This window comes from Ailuropoda melanoleuca, chromosome 1 (genome assembly GCF_002007445.2).
Source record: "Ailuropoda melanoleuca isolate Jingjing chromosome 1, ASM200744v2, whole genome shotgun sequence".
Taxonomy (NCBI): domain Eukaryota; kingdom Metazoa; phylum Chordata; class Mammalia; order Carnivora; family Ursidae; genus Ailuropoda; species Ailuropoda melanoleuca.
In genome coordinates this window covers 118,507,323-118,522,885 of record NC_048218.1, presented here as the reverse complement: position 1 = coordinate 118,522,885, position 15,563 = coordinate 118,507,323, and the positions used below count along the sequence as shown (strand labels likewise).

Below are 15,563 nucleotides of genomic sequence, written 5' to 3'. Positions count from 1 at the left end.
GCCTTTATAACTTTCATCATGCCTTTGTATAATTTTCTGCTCCCTAAAAATACTTTCTCCGTTTCTCCCTAAGTCTTATTTCCTTCCCTATCTGACAAAATGAGTAATTATCTTCCTATCTGGTGAATCCCTCTAAACATGTTTGTTTTTCACCCTACGTTGAAGTGATTAATTTATGTATCGTCTCATCACTAGACAGTATCCAGCCCACAGCAGATGCCTCATCTCCAGTGTGGTACATGCTCACATGTGTTCGACTTATATGTTAGAAAGCTCCACTACACCCCTGGTGACATGGCTTTGCTCTAAAACACTGAAGCATAGCCTTTGTATTATAAATACAGTATGTTCCAGAAAGTCAGTCCCATCAGTTTGTATTGATTTGTTGTCCAAGCTTTGAAAATGACGGATACGAAAGTCCTGAAATGTACTTCTCTTGATTAGTTCTGAGGAGCAAAGGATCCTAGGGCACATGTTATTAAGTGATGCAGTGTCCCCAGTGATAAAATTAGACAAAAGTATCACTTGCCTTAGAATGCATTGCATGGTACATGGCACTGCCCAGCTCCAGGGTGAATGCAATAGCTACAAGATCCCAGTAGAAACAGGCTACACGTGGTGCTGTCCGTGGTCTCTATTGCTGTGCCTCTGGATTATTCCCTCACTTACACCCCCCGCCCCCCAAGGATGCAGGCCATACCTTCATGTTTCATCCTCCCACAAAGAGACTGGGTCACAGATGGCACTGTGGGTTTAGACTTAAGGGATCCTCTAATGAAGCTTCTCCCCACAGGTAGACTTGACTTTCAGGATTGCTGTAGGTCAGGCTTCCCCAGACATCGTGGGCTCCTTGCCCCTTGCTCTCCTCTCACTGCTGCAGGGTGATGTTTCTAAGGTGAACAGATTATATCATATCCCAGATCAAAATTCTCCTGGGCCCTCCCATCCTATGAGGGGGGAGGTCCTATGTCTCGGTGTGTCACGGGACACCCTCCTCTAGCTCTTCTCGCTGCCCCTGCTGACACTCCGTGGCGGGCAGCTGGGAGGAGCTCTGCTGAACACACAGGTACACAAGGCTTGTTTGTAAAGCTCTGCCTTTATACACAGAGTTCCTTCTGCTTAGATTGGATTTCCCTCTGCCCCTGACCAGTTGGTGACCTTCCTACTCCTTCTTCCAAATACAGTGTCACTGTTCTCCCATCTGGGAGGGCATTTCCAGCATCTCTCTTTCTCCCATGAGGACCTTGCCTACCATTCCCGTCATGGTCCTTGTCGTTGTGTCAAAGTTGACTGCCTCAATGTTTGCCTCTTGCACAAGACTCCTTGGGGGTAAGAGCCCTGTTTAGCTCATCTCTGTCTGCGTACTCGATACTTGGCATAGTGTCTAGTACATACGAATGACTCAATAAACGTGTGCTCATTGAATGGGCTAAAGGAAGGAAGAAAACAAAAAACAGTTTACCTAAAAATCTCGCCAACCCTGCTGGGTCCAACCTCCCAGAAGGTGGAAGAATTCAAGAGAGCATCTATACGGCACCCTGAACTTCCACAACAAATAATAAGGTATTTGAACATTTGAGCTTCAGTATGTATGCAAACTTAGCACCTCATTTGCAATCCTGCTGAAATGTCCTTCTTAGAACTATATTCATTGCCTAGACACAGTGCCTCTTAGCAAATCTGAAGAGGATTGTGAACAGAGGAGGAAAACATGCCGTGCCTTCCGTCCTTCACAAGCCTGATGCTCCCTCCCGAGTGAGGGGCTCGGGTTCCAGTCGTGGCTCTGTTGGTCACTTGCTGTGCCCGGGGCAGGCCACTGTGACTGTGTGACTCGTGTCTGTGTGGCTCGGTTTTATGGGTCAGGTTTTGAAGACTAGACTGTCGTTAGGCAGGTGGCTGTGGAAGACACACAGTCACCCCGCTTGGCACAGCAGCCCCGTGGAGCGGCTGGAGTGGAGCTCTGGCCGTCAGGGGTGTGGCTGCCCTGTTCTGCAGCCACATTGCTGCCCTGCACTGCCACCAGCAGCAGGGTCCCTGGGGCTTGGGGGCCATCACCTGCTGGAGCATCACTATGGTTCTGGGAAATAAAAGCCTGTCCTTTACTTCAGCGTGCGTCAGCACGTAAAGAGGGGAACTTCCCAGCCTGCGTCAAGATGGCCCCGTCCTGAGGAAGAAAAAGACGTATCTGAGACTGAAAGGGGAAAGACATCTGTGCGCTCCTGTTCATTCTCTGTCCCTGTCTCGGTCAGTCTGTCCATCTATCTGTCTACCTTTCCCACCCATCATTTTGGGCATAGTAATTGCCCAGATTTCGACAGCTTCATTCTTTTTTTTTTTTTTTAAGATTTTATTTATTTATTCAACAGAGATAGAGACAGCCAGCGAGAGAGGGAACACAAGCAAGGGGAGTGGGAGAGGAAGAAGCAGGCTCATAGCGGAGGAGCCTGATGTGGGGCTCGATCCCACAACGCTGGGATCACGCCCTGAGCCGAAGGCAGACGCTTAACCGCTGTGCCACCCAGGCGCCCCTCGACAGCTTCATTCTTGAACTTCTCCAACCATAATCCTCCCCAGTGGCTAGGAGTTACACCAGGAAATTCCATGTTAGACCAAAGTGGTAAAAGTTGCATCTCCCACACAGCACGGCCAGGCCTCCTGCTCGCCTCTCTTAGGCACAAGGAGCAAGAACGGCATGGGAGCAGCAAGGAGCAAAGACTTCTCTCTGCCACCATCACTGGGGGCCCCAGAGAGAAGTGGGGGTGCGGGTCGTTCCACTCAATTAAACCTTGGATTTTTTTCATTAGTGGTAAGGTTTTTTGTGTTCCTAAAATAACTTATTGGACTGTCATTTTAACAAGTCCCTTGTCTGTTAAATCATGACTTCCTATGTGGATAGTCCCTGACTTGGTTTGATTTGCTTATTAAAATTTCCTCCGCCTAATGTTCCCTTCCTGTCAGCAATGTGTGGGATTCTATTTCTTCTTCAAAGAAAAGGAACCCACACAATTTAGTTTATATAATTTTGTGATATTCTTCTGCACAATGGCCAGCACCAAACAGCTCTTTCAACACATGGCTTTGAGGCTAAAAACACAGTTTTGAGGCACAGTTTCAGAGACAGGTGTGAGGAGCTGAAGAGCTGGACAGAGATGGTCACATGGCAGCCGCCTCCCACTTTCCTCCTCAGAAGTGCTTGGCCATCTGGCGGGTCGTGGCCGCCTCTGTCCCATGACCTCACTCACGCACAGCTGTTCCCAAGCAGAAGGCAAAGGTACAGGCAGGACTCGGATCTCAGGATGTGAGACACAGAAGGGAATCCAGGAGTGGGATCTCATCGCATCCCCACCTCTCCCTTCTTACCACCATCACTGAGGAACTGGTCACGGGGGAGTCTGGACAACAAGCCTTGTGCTTTAGGCAAATGGCCCCTGAGAAGGGTTCCTGAACTCAAGCAGCAGAGCAACATGTCACGGCTCTGGGACACAGGCCAATGTGCCCCAACCCAACAAAACATCTACTGAGTACCCACTACATTCGTACCATGGAAATGCAGGCCCGGGGAGCGGGGGAGCAGGGCAAGGCCCATGCTCTCCTGGCACTTGCTTCTTAGCGGAGGGACACTGATAAGAAATAAGTGAGCCACTTGCAGATAGAACAGGTCGTTGAGGCTCCCGTTTATCTGTGTCAAGGCCAGAGAGAGAGAGAGAGAGATGAGGTTGAGAACAGGCACTGAATCGAGAGCAGGAGGTTTGGGGCATAAGGGAGTGGAATAAGCCAAGGGGGCTTTTGAATGTGGTCAGCAGGAAACACAGCTATACACAGCCCCAAAGAGACTCTTTAAATTATCACCTCAAGAATCTGCCACTGTTTGTGAGTTTTAAAAAATGTTTTTTTAAAGATAATGTTCACCATCATGTGATGTTCTCTGATGAAAGTCTAAAAGGAAGCATTTTATTAAGAACTTGGAGGGAGAGGGGCGCCTGGGTGGCACAGCGGTTAAGTGTCTGCCTTCGGCTCAGGGCGTGATCCCGGCATTATGGGATCGAGCCCCACATCAGGCTCTTCTGCTACGAGCCTGCTTCTTCCTCTCCCACTCCCCCTGCTTGTGCTCCCTCTCTCACTGGCTGTCTCTATCTCTGTCGAATAAATAAATAAAATCTTTAAAAAAAAAAAGAACTTGGAGGGAGAAAAAAATTCAAATATTCTGATCATGAGAACTGTGCTTTCCTGTTTTTTAAATTTTCATTTATTTATCTGAGAGAGGGAGTGAGAGAGAGCATGAGAGTGAAGTGAGGGGCAGGGGGAGAAGCAGACTCCCCGCTGAGCAGGGATCCGGATGCGGGGCTCGGACCTAGGGATCATGACCCAAGGAGACGGCAGACACCTCACTGACGGAGCCACCCAGGCACCCCAAGATCTGTGCTTTCTTATATCTTCTTGGCAGTCAGGAACATCAGAGGAGCGTCTGAATCCATTTCTGCAAGTTTCTCTGCTCATGTTAGACTTTGGAGAGACTGCTTGAGAATGATGAAAGTGCCCACTTACAGTCACACAGAATAGGCTCAAATCCCCATTTCCTGCTGTAAGGGGACCTTGGGAATATTTACTAACCACCATTCTGAGCTGGGTTTCACCAACAAGGGAGTAGTGATACTTGACAGGTTTTTAATGTGATAACGCACCAAGTTCCCTGCATAGAGTGAACAGAACATTCATAATTATTGTCCTTTTTCGTATTGCTACTTCCTGCTGTCTGGTCTCTATTTCCCTATTTCCTTGTACATTTCTTTTGTTGTAAATTTTCTCAAATCCGTTGTTAGAGAAAAGTTATATATAATTTTTTGTAAGTTCCATTACCTCCCTGATGGCATAACCAGAGCTGAGTGTAGGATAAAAAAGCTTCAGGCATCTATTTGCTCAAAATAAAATTTGTTCCTGAACTCAAAAACTGTTATGCTCTTCTTCCAGCTAAATAATGCCACTTTCCCTAACCTCGTCTCATATACTTTAATGAGGTTTCCTTCAGGGCCTGTGTTTTCCACTCACTGTTTTTGATTTCTTAGTGTAGAAGCAATTTTTAAGAATCATTTTCTGTATTACAGATATGGCTTTTGTCCACTTTCTTTTCATTTCTGAGATGGTACTCACTCACAGCTTTATGTTTTTCAAAACAGAAAAGCTATTAATGACTTTGTCAGTTAGAAATTGACACAGCAGAATCTTTTGTTTTCCTGTGTTCTGAAAAAAAAAATCCATAACATGTCCCTTCCTTAGAAGTGACAATTTTTTTCTTTTAAGATTCCATCTCCTTACATGTTTTGTTTTTGCTCTGTACCATAACACATAAGAATAACTTAAAACATTAAACATGCAATATCTGTTGGAAGATTTTTTTAAAAATCCAAAACATATCACTTAATTAAAAACATTTTTTAACAATTTATGTTATTTAAGTTGGAAAGCAAAATAAGTAAACAAAACCTCCGTTGGATCCTCAGCTCCAAATAGGAAACCAGCCAGCAAATGGAATCTTACCCCCTAGGAAGTAGATCACAATGTGATCAGATTGTCTTCAGTGGTTCACTCACTGGATTCACTTTTTCAGGGGTCAATTAAAATCTGTACTTAACAAAGCCCATAACTAGAGACCCTTGGTTACAACCAATAATTGGAAAATTACAGTGTCACTGAAACGGTTACTAATATTCTTTCGGTTTCTTACCCATGTCTATTGCCCATCACCAAGGTAAGGGAAAAGAAAAGACACTCGAATTACTTAGTGGGATGGAGAAAAAGAGCTGGAAGCAATTTAGTGATACTATTGACATCCTCCTCGTAGATAATGGGAAAGCCACTCCTGCTCTTTGCAGGGAGGAAAGAGAAGGCAGGTTTCTGTCCCATGAGATTTGCCTTAGAGATTAAGAAGAATTTCGAGGTTGTAAGACAGTGGAATCACTGTCTGGGAAGAGAGTGGTCTTTTATCCAGGGCTATTTAAAAACAGGACAGCTCCTCCTCCATCTCCCACAGTTCAGATGTGAACAGAGAATGATTAAATTGTTTCTTCCAGCTGGATGAGTCTATAGTGTGAGCTTGGAACACTTGTGAATGCCTGGGGAAATGTAGCCACAATGGAATCGCGCTTTGGGAATCAACTATCCACCTGCTGGGTTCCAGAGGCAGCTGTTGTGAGCCTTTTAACAATAACACCTGTTTAGGGACATGATGGTATACAGTTTCATGTGAGCCTTTGTACATAACTTTTTGTCCCTTTATTTTCTTCTCTCTCTGCACTATCTACTAACTTATGTCTTTCTATATTTTATCTATTTTTAATAGCCAACTTAAACCCTTTCTGCAAAAAGAAGGGACATCACTGAATAAAATAAATCATATTAATTAAAGTTTTGAGGGCCTTTTTTTGTGCCAGGAGTCATGCCAGTTCCAGGGGATATCAAGAGCAGGGAACACTGGCTTTAAGTCTTTACTGCTTAGGGATGTGCATGAATTGATCAACTAGAAATCATACAGTAAGACTCTCTGCAGGGGAAGGGGATTCCTTTGGGATCACAGAGCCGAGGCCCATATTTTGAGAAATTGGAAAAGGATGCAAGGGGAGGTTATAGCAGAGTTGGTGCTGGGGCATAATCTTGAAGCAGAAATACAATTCCTGCAAGTACAAATGGAGAGGGTGTGGACAAAGACGAGGGTGGGGAGGGTGGGGGAGCGCAGTCTTCAAGGAGCAGCTTTGAGGCTGCCCTTCTTGTTCCGGGCAAATGCCATTATTCCAATCCAGTAAATTACAGACAAACGTCTTCCTTGACAATATTTCCTTCTATGCCTTTGTTCCCATCACGTGGACAGTGAGCACTGGTGTACTTTGACAGTTTCAGGAGAGTTGCCTGGTTTCCAGGGAATTCTAATAAAAATACCACAGCAAAAGCATCTTCAACAAAAGAAAAGAAATCTATAATGCTTTTTGAGCCCCCGGCTGATACACATCGATAAAATTCCCTCAGGCTCAACATTAATGCAAAAACATCCTATTCAAGCATAAACCTTACAGATAAAGGGAGCGTTCCCCTCCAAAAAATTGGTATATTGGGTACCTTTATAAATACACTGGACTGTTTAAGCTTGGAATTTCAGTTTTGCAAGAAAACTTGCGGGGCCATGACTAGAAACGATCTGTGGATTTGTTGCAGAAGGAATTTAGCGTGAGAAGCTCTGGGGATGATGTGAGGAGACCCCTGGCCAGTGAGTGAGCCTGGCCGACAGCCCAGGACCTGTGTTTCAGTGAGCTTTTCTTAGTAAAGCAATACCAACAGTATTTTAGTAAATTTTTATTTATTGAGTACCGACTATGTTAAGTGCTTGATTTGTGTCAAGGAAACTGAGGACCAGGAAGATTAAGTAAAATGTCTAGTGATACACAGGTTGGAATTTGGTAAGTCCGCACCAACATTGGTTTAACCTGTAATCATAAATTGGACTACTTAATTCCGGGTTGTTTTAATCTCCATAATAATACCGTAAGATGTTATTCATCCACATAAAGTATATGTAAACTGCAAAAACGTTATGCCCTAGCAGCAGCCTTTCTTTTTTTTGGAGATGTTACAAAGGTCTCTGGACAGGGGGCGCCTGGGTGGCTCAGTCGTTAAGCGTCTGCCTTGGGCTCAGAGCGTGATCCCAGGGTCCTGGGATCAAGCCCCACATCGAGATCCTCCACTGGGAGCCTGCTTCTTCCTTTCCCACTCCCCCTGCTGTGTGCCCTCTCTCACTGGCTGTCTCTCTCTCTGTCGAATAAATAAATAAATTCTTTAAAAAAAAAAGCCTCTGGACACTCCCCCCCCCCACAGGATGCTCAGGTTAGCGCTGTCCTCTCTGAACGGCTCCGAAGAGCCAGGGGGCCTGCTGGGTGCATGGATGGCTCATGCTCCCTGGGCTTTACCCATCTTCCTGAGAGGAGGACTGGTTTCCAGGCGACACCATGATCTGTCCATTTTCATACTGTCGCAATGACAAGCATTTTGAAAAAAAATCAGACCATATGGTACCAATAGTGTGATGAGATGCTTTCTGAAGTCTGGCTTTTCTGCCTATAGTAATGCCATGGCTACCGCCAGTGGGGCCTGAGGAATTCCTAACAAGAGACTCAGATAATGAACGGCGAGGCCTGCCGCGTGGCCATTAAGGACTGAGATGGAGAATGCCAACACTGGGTTTCATCAGGTTAATGGACTTTTTACAAGTGCCTTGGTCTTGGAGGATGGAAAATGTGCAGGCCTAAGTGACGGCTAGACAGACTCAGGCAATCTAAAGAGCAGAGCAGACTGCTGCTGAGGCCTGGGCCTCGTGACCAGTAAATCGAAACTTGCATTTGATTGATGTGTGCAATCAGGAACTGTCCCTGGGATAGTCCCTGCACGACTCAACACGTTCTCAGTCTTTAATTTTCTCTCCTGTTGTCTTTTGGGGGTTTTGTTTTTGTTTTTTGTTTTTTCAAGAAAAAGAGAGCGAACAAGAGCAAGGAGTATCAGAGGGAGAGGGAGAGACAGACTCTTAAGCAGGCTCCATGCACAGAGCCTGACGTGGAGCTTGATCTCACAACCCTGAGATCATGACCCGAGTTGAAATCAAGAGTCAGATGCTTGACGGACTAAGCCACCCAGGCGCCCCCTTGATCTTCTCTTCTTGAAAACAAAAGTGTTCCTATTTGTAGACGAACATGTACTTTTATAGCCAGGTATCCCAAAATTATACATTTAAATCCCAACTTTAATATACTTGGATGAAGTCAGAATCACCCTTACTTGTTTAAAAAAAAAAAAAATCCCAGGGCGCCTGGGTGGCACAGCGGTTAAGCATCTGCCTTTGGCTCAGGGCGTGATCCCGGCATTGTGGGATCGAGCCCCACATCAGGTTCCTCTGCTATGAGCCTGCTTCCTCCCCCACTCTCCCTGCTTGTGTTCCCTCTCTCACTGGCTGTCTCTATCTCTGTTGAATAAATAAATAAAATCTTTAAAAAAAAAATCCCTTGTGGTAGTTCGATATGTTTTTTTCCTTACGTTGGTTTTTTTTTTTTTTAAGATTTTATTTATTTGACAGAGAAAGAGAGACAGCCAGCGAGAGAGGGAACGCAGAGCCTGATGTGGGGCTCGATCCCCGGACCCTGAGAACATGACCTGAGCCAAAGGCACACGCTTAACAACTGAGCCACCCAGGCTCCCCTTTCCCCTGAGTTTTAGAAGCCGTCTGTATCCAGAACATTCCGGCTATTGCTGTCCATCGGCTCAGCTCCTATTAAGTGCTCAGTGTTGCAAACAATAAAAAGCGTGTCTTTTTTCTCATCAGATACAGTGGTTTCTGCTCCGAGGCAGTCATAGTCCTCTGAGATGGGATTTTGTTGAAAAGTATGGTGTCGGAAGATTAGTGAGGTATTGGAGGCCCTTACTAGAAATCTCAGATGGTTGGGGACATTCTGTAGGGTAGAGAGTTGTAACGGAGGACTGGCGGCCTCAGCCAGCAGGGACCACCTCTAATTCCGGGCTGCGTGTAGGGTCTTGAATGCTTCAGGCATCACTAAAATGTTCAGTAATAATAACCGTAATACCCTAATGAAGGATAATATTGGATCTAATCGAATGGGTGCTGGATTTCTCAAGAGATGACAGTTTGTGTGGGGGCAGCCCCACCGCCAGAGCCATTTGGGCCCCTCTAATACCCACGGGCTAGAGGGAGCGAGGAGAGACAGGCTCCAGCAGAGCATGGAAACGCACAGCCCCTTGGTGAGCTTGCATTTTTGTTCTTGCCTTCCCTGTGTGAAGCCCAAGCAAGATGCTCTATGTTGTATTTCAGATCTCCCTTGGAGAGCTGCTCACTCACAGCTCGTTTCTCCCAGCACATCCTCCTTTCTCTGCGCAGACAGTGCTTATGCAGCTGGTGTCTTACACCCCTGCTAACTGTCTCTTTGCCCCCACAGAATCTGTACCAGAACAGGTTTTTAGGCCTGGCCGCCATGGCATCTCCATCTAGAAACTCTCAGAATCGACGCCGGTGCAAGGAGCCGCTCCGTCACAGCTACAACCCCGGCCAGTTCCACAGCATGGCCATTAGGAACGGCCCCCATGGCGCCGTCACCATCCCGCGCTCCACCAGCGACACCGACCTGGTCACGTCCGACAGCCGCTCCACACTGATGGTCAGCAGCTCCTACTACTCCATAGGGCACTCCCAGGACCTGGTGATCCACTGGGACATCAAGGAGGAAGTCGATGCTGGAGACTGGATCGGCATGTATCTCATCGGTGAGTAAACCAGCCCTTAGCCAGACCAGCCAACAGCGCGCTGCAGACAGAGCGGTCTCCGCGGTGTGGTTTGGGTGTTCAACAAGGATATCATTCACAATTGACTTTTACATATGCTTTAATATTTCAACAGACTCACACAATTTGCAGTCAGATGGGTTATCTGCCAAATTCTAGCACATTGCAGACCGTGCACTAAGGCTTTTCTCACTATCTCCGTTCAGTGGAAGAAAATCATAAGCTAGAAGGGCCAGGTGGGGTTGAACACAATGTCATCGCCATTTGCAAGTATAGAAGCTCTTCTGCTTACCAATCAGTTAGTATCAAAAATCTGTTTTCGAGTCCATGTGCTCGTAAGACCAGAGCCATGGATGGATGCACTCCTCTGTGGAGGGAATGTCACTTTGTTTCCAACGTAATCCTGTGCCTCTTCTCACCTGCTCTTTCAACATTTCACTGCTCTGTATTCAAAAGATGTAACTGGATTCAACGTACAGCGAGGCTGAGGAACAGAGTGAGAGCTGAGAGGAAAACGCACAAGTCTGTGTGCTGCAGAAGACAGAGCTCACAAATTTGAAATCACCTGAAAAATGGATGTGATCTATTGTACGTGATAGAATCAGGTGTGGTGGAAATTGGTGCATTTACACTTGTTAACCAGAAAGCTAAGGTATGGTTGCTGGGGGTGTCTCTAGAGTCAGGCATCAAATTCAAGGGGAGACCAGGTCTTCTGCTGTCAGTCTGTGCATGGAGCAATTTACACATTTAGATCCACAATACCCAATTTAATATCATGGAATAACACAGAAACCAATGGATTTATTATGAGTATTTTACAACCTGGACTGTTTTTCTGATAAAATAAAGGGGATCTGATCTGACTAGCTGTCAGAGAAATATTTTTAGCTCTCTTAAAAGTTTTGAAATCAGCTTGGCTGGTGTATTTACAAAACACACAGTATTGTAAAGATGGAGAAATGCGATTTTTTTTTTTAAGATTTTTATTTATTTATCTGACAGAGATAGAGACAGCCAGCGAGAGAGGGAACACAAGCAGGGGGAGTGGGAGAGGAAGAAGCAGGCTCATAGCAGAGGAGCCTGATGTGGGGCTCGATCCCAGAACTCTGGGATCACGCCCTGAGCCGAAGGCAGACGCTTAACTGCTGTGCCACCCAGGCGCCCCGTGATTTTTGAAATTTTTACACAAATAGTGGCGACTAGATAAATTGGACTTAGGTAAAATTTAATTTGCTTAAAAATAGTTCTTGAATAAAATTGTTTGGATACCATCAATCTACAACAGAGCTTGTAAACTAACAGCCCTCCAAGCATATTTTTAGTCCATATTGTTTTAAATTTGATTAGTTATCAACATTGAAAAGTGTAGAGATTTCACATTGAAACCCAAATTTCTAGCTTCTGTCACAAAAGCCCTCAATTTGGCAGACTGAGCCCATAATTCTACTTGGCGTTAGTCCACTAAAGTTAAGCATTAGCTGCTTCGGGTAGCCTGTCTGTACCCTTCCATTTTGCCACAGCCTCCCTCCCACCCGTCCCTACTTCCCTTAGGAATGTTACGTGTTTAGCACATGAGGCCATTAAATTTTTGGCCACAGACAAGAGCACCAGAAAGCCTCTGTCAGGGACAGAGAGGGGCAGAGGAGGTCCTCCCAAAGGAGGTGGAGGAGGGACGGAGACTTAGGACCAAACTGGGCGACCACGTCACAGAAGTCGAGAGAAGGCGGTGGAGGAAGGAAGGAGTGGTCAGCAGCATCGAACGTCGTGAAACTCTGGGAATGAATCAGCTCTGGCGTTAACATGACATTTTGACTAAGACAAAAGTAAAGACAGCTCATCATCTTAGAATCTTAACTTGACAGTTGGTTCCTCTCATAGTAGCTGCATATGTATAACTGCGAAGTTATTTCATGCGGAACGCCAACACTTTCGGCAACATAGCATTTCAGAAATAATTTCCAAATCCAAAATTATCTGTGAGTCTTAAGCGTTCGTAATTTGTGAGTCCTTAGTAACGTATCTGTCAGCTTTGCAGTGCCTGGCCAAAGATCAAGTCACTGATGTAGGTCTCAAATTTTTAGAAGGGATGATTTAATGTAATCTGTCATTTTGCCGTGGAAGTAATGCCAGTGCAGTGGGTCCCAAGGCCGCACAGCTGCCTGGCCTGGTGTCACACCCCATGCTGCCCATTGGAACATCCCAGCACGTCCTAGTGCCGTATCAGGTATGGGCCACTCCACGTCCGCGGACAATCTGAGTGCCCACGTGAGGCCAGGCTTGTGGTGCTTTCAGCCCTGACCTTGGAGCTCCCCAGGCAAACGTGACTTTTCTTCTGCCATAGAAAGAGTGAGACACCTGGATGTGCAAGGCGATGTGTGGCCTTCCCACTGACCCCAGTGCTGTCCTTAGCCAGGAACCCCGTGAGGGGGCAGTACCAGTAGCATCACCGTTACTATTATCGGTAAAATCCCATTTGGCTGCCCTCCTTTCTGGAGTGTTCATGAGCGCGAGACAGTGTGATAAAGGATCCTCTCTCCCAGTGACACAGAATGGGGAAAGATCATGTGGTTTCAGGGACAATGTGACCCTGTTTAGAATCATACCCTGCCACTGGCCAGATGGAGGGCCCCCACCAGGTACTGTCGTCCAGAGATCCAGGTTTCCTATCTCCAAAATAGAGAGGAAAACATAGCTTTCTTCTAGAAGCATTGAGCAGAATTGATGTGACACTGCACGTTTACTGCCTGTTGATCGATACTTTGTGTCTTGACCTACCTTGTCAGGGAGCTCATTCTCTGGATGTGGGATGGCAGATTACCTTCATTCCCAAACTTCGCCCCGAGGCTGTGTCCTTACTTTGTCCGGTTCCATGGCAGCTGAATAACAATGGTAACAGTTTCCAAGAACCGTGCAGAGCAAGGACACAATTCTGATACATACAAGTTTCAGTTCACAGGGCACCTTGCAAACCAAGGATTTTCTCTCTCTCCTGTGTATTTAATAGGTAGAAAGTTTAATCAGGTATATTCTGATTTTCTGTCTTTTCTGATTTTTGAATGGAGTGTGTGCAGATTTGCTAGTAAAAATTTTTTTATTTTTAATCTTAATTTATCTATCTCTACCTTTACTTCTGTAGATTTTATGCTTGGTATATTTTGATGTGAATTACCAAGTACATAAAGGTTCATGTTCTTTTTCCTCTATAATTCCTCAGTTTCTTATTACAGCTCTGTCTGTGTTCCCTGTGCTACTCTTTTCCTTGAATTCTGTTGTTGTTGTTTTAACTATTTAAGATTAGTCTCTCAGTTTTCTTCTGCTTCACACTTGCTTAATCTTTTACTTTTCTTCCTTTTCAGACTTTGTCTTTTTGTTTTAAATGTACCCATTTGTGTGTGCCTTTGTATTCTGATCTAGGAGTCTTTGGCTTTTAATTGGGCAGAATAGCACATTTCCATTACTGTATTTACTGTTATATTAAGACTTACTTTTACCATTTCTTCATATGCTTATTTACTGCATTTTCTTTTTGTTTCTTTTGTTTTTTTCTTTTCTTCTTTCCGTTAGATAGATCAATTTAAAAGTTATATTGTTCTTATAATGAGCGCTTTTAATCCTAGACCGGACGTTCTCAATCAAGGGCGTTTTTGCCCCCATTCGGTCACCAGGAGGCATGAGTTCCTCTGAGAAGTGGAAGCCAGGTTGCATTTTTCTTTGTTGGACTTAGGAGATGTAGGTAGGGGATCAATTCTCTTTTTTAACTGATTCTGTGCTCACTTGTCCATGCTGCTCTCCACAGCAATGGTCTTTTTGTTGTACATTTTTCTATTACAGATTAGGGTATAGAAAGCATAGCTTCAGCTTTCATTTTGAAGACAAAGCAAGAGAAGTACATTTCATGTTTCTCAGGTGTCCTGTTTCTGTAAACTTCACTGGAACTTTCTGATACATATTTTTAACAACCTGTAAAGACCTTTTCTTTTTCCTTTTTTTTTTTTTTTTAAGATAAGATTTTATTTATTTATTTGACAGAGACAGCCAGAGAGAGACGGAACACAGCAGGGGGAGTGGGAGAGGAAGAAGCAGGCTCCCAGAGGAGGAGCCTGATGTGGGGCTTGATCCCAGAATGCTGGGATCACGCCCTGAGCTGAAGGCAGACGCTTAACGACTGTGCCACCCAGGCGCCCCTGTAAAGACCTTTTCTCTATTTTGTTTTAGTGCATTTTATTTTATTATTATTTTTTTATTTATTTTGACAGAGAGACAGCCAGTGAGAGAGGGAACACAGCAGGGGAGTGGGAGAGGGAGAAGCAGGCTCCCAGCGGAGGAGCCTGATGGGGGGCTCGATCCCGGAACGCCAGGATCACGCCCTGAGCTGAAGGCAGACGCTTAACGACTGTGCCACCCAGGCGCCCCCCTTTTCTCTATTATTGACTGTGGAGCAGAGAGTAGGATTCAACACGCTAGAAGAAATAAACATCATTCAGTGAATAGAATATTTTTTTTCAGGAACGTAATACATCTCTATGTGTTCTCTACGAAATGAGTCATGACAAAACTTTAAAGAGTACTGGCCTGCGCTAATGTTTTAGGTTATTATTAATGGATTTTCATGTCCATCATAGAGCTTTGCCACAGAGGGCCCTATTGTTAGCCCAGACTGTAAACAGAAATACCTACTTACTAGTGATGTCTGACACTGTTCTAAGACCACTACCTGTATTCATTCATTCAGTCTTCACAACAGACTTTTGAGGTTGGTATGGATAGTGTACCCAAGTTGTAGTGAGGAAGCAGAGACCCAGAGGGATAAAATCAGATGCCTAAGGTCACATGCCTGCTAAGGTAGCCTAGCCTTCCTGCCTCAAGGGGCTGTAAATATCCCTGTAATCGCACAAACATCGCTCTCATAAAAAGACTTCCACTGTAACAAAGAACATGGAAAAAAGAACTTTGGGGCATAGGACCCAGGAGCTGCCAATCCTCAGGGTGGCAAAGGGCCTGGCTGGACCCCCACCGTCCATCTCAGGCCTCTTCTCTTCTCCAGGGCCTTCTTCTAGCCCAGAATCTGGTCCTCAAAACCAACATGTCTCACGCTCCTGTGCAACCATCTTCCAGATGCACCCTGGTCCCTTCGTCAGATGCACTTATGCAAGATGGGGAAGGAGGAAGTGAACTCTGGGGTTCCTCCTACTGGTTAGCCTGTGGCTAACTCAAGCATGGCTTTGAGAAATCCAGCT

General features: G+C 45.4%; 1 protein-coding gene across 1 annotated transcript in view; it reads left to right on the top strand.

Moving 5' to 3' along the window:
- HECW1 (HECT, C2 and WW domain containing E3 ubiquitin protein ligase 1) overlaps positions 1-15,563 on the top strand; it is a 436,289-nt gene that overhangs the window by 189,962 nt on the left and 230,764 nt on the right. Inside the window, exon 3 of the mRNA XM_034640683.1 lies at positions 9,984-10,308. Within this exon, the coding sequence (XP_034496574.1) occupies positions 9,984-10,308 (325 nt within the window). The remainder of the gene's footprint in view (positions 1-9,983; positions 10,309-15,563) is intronic.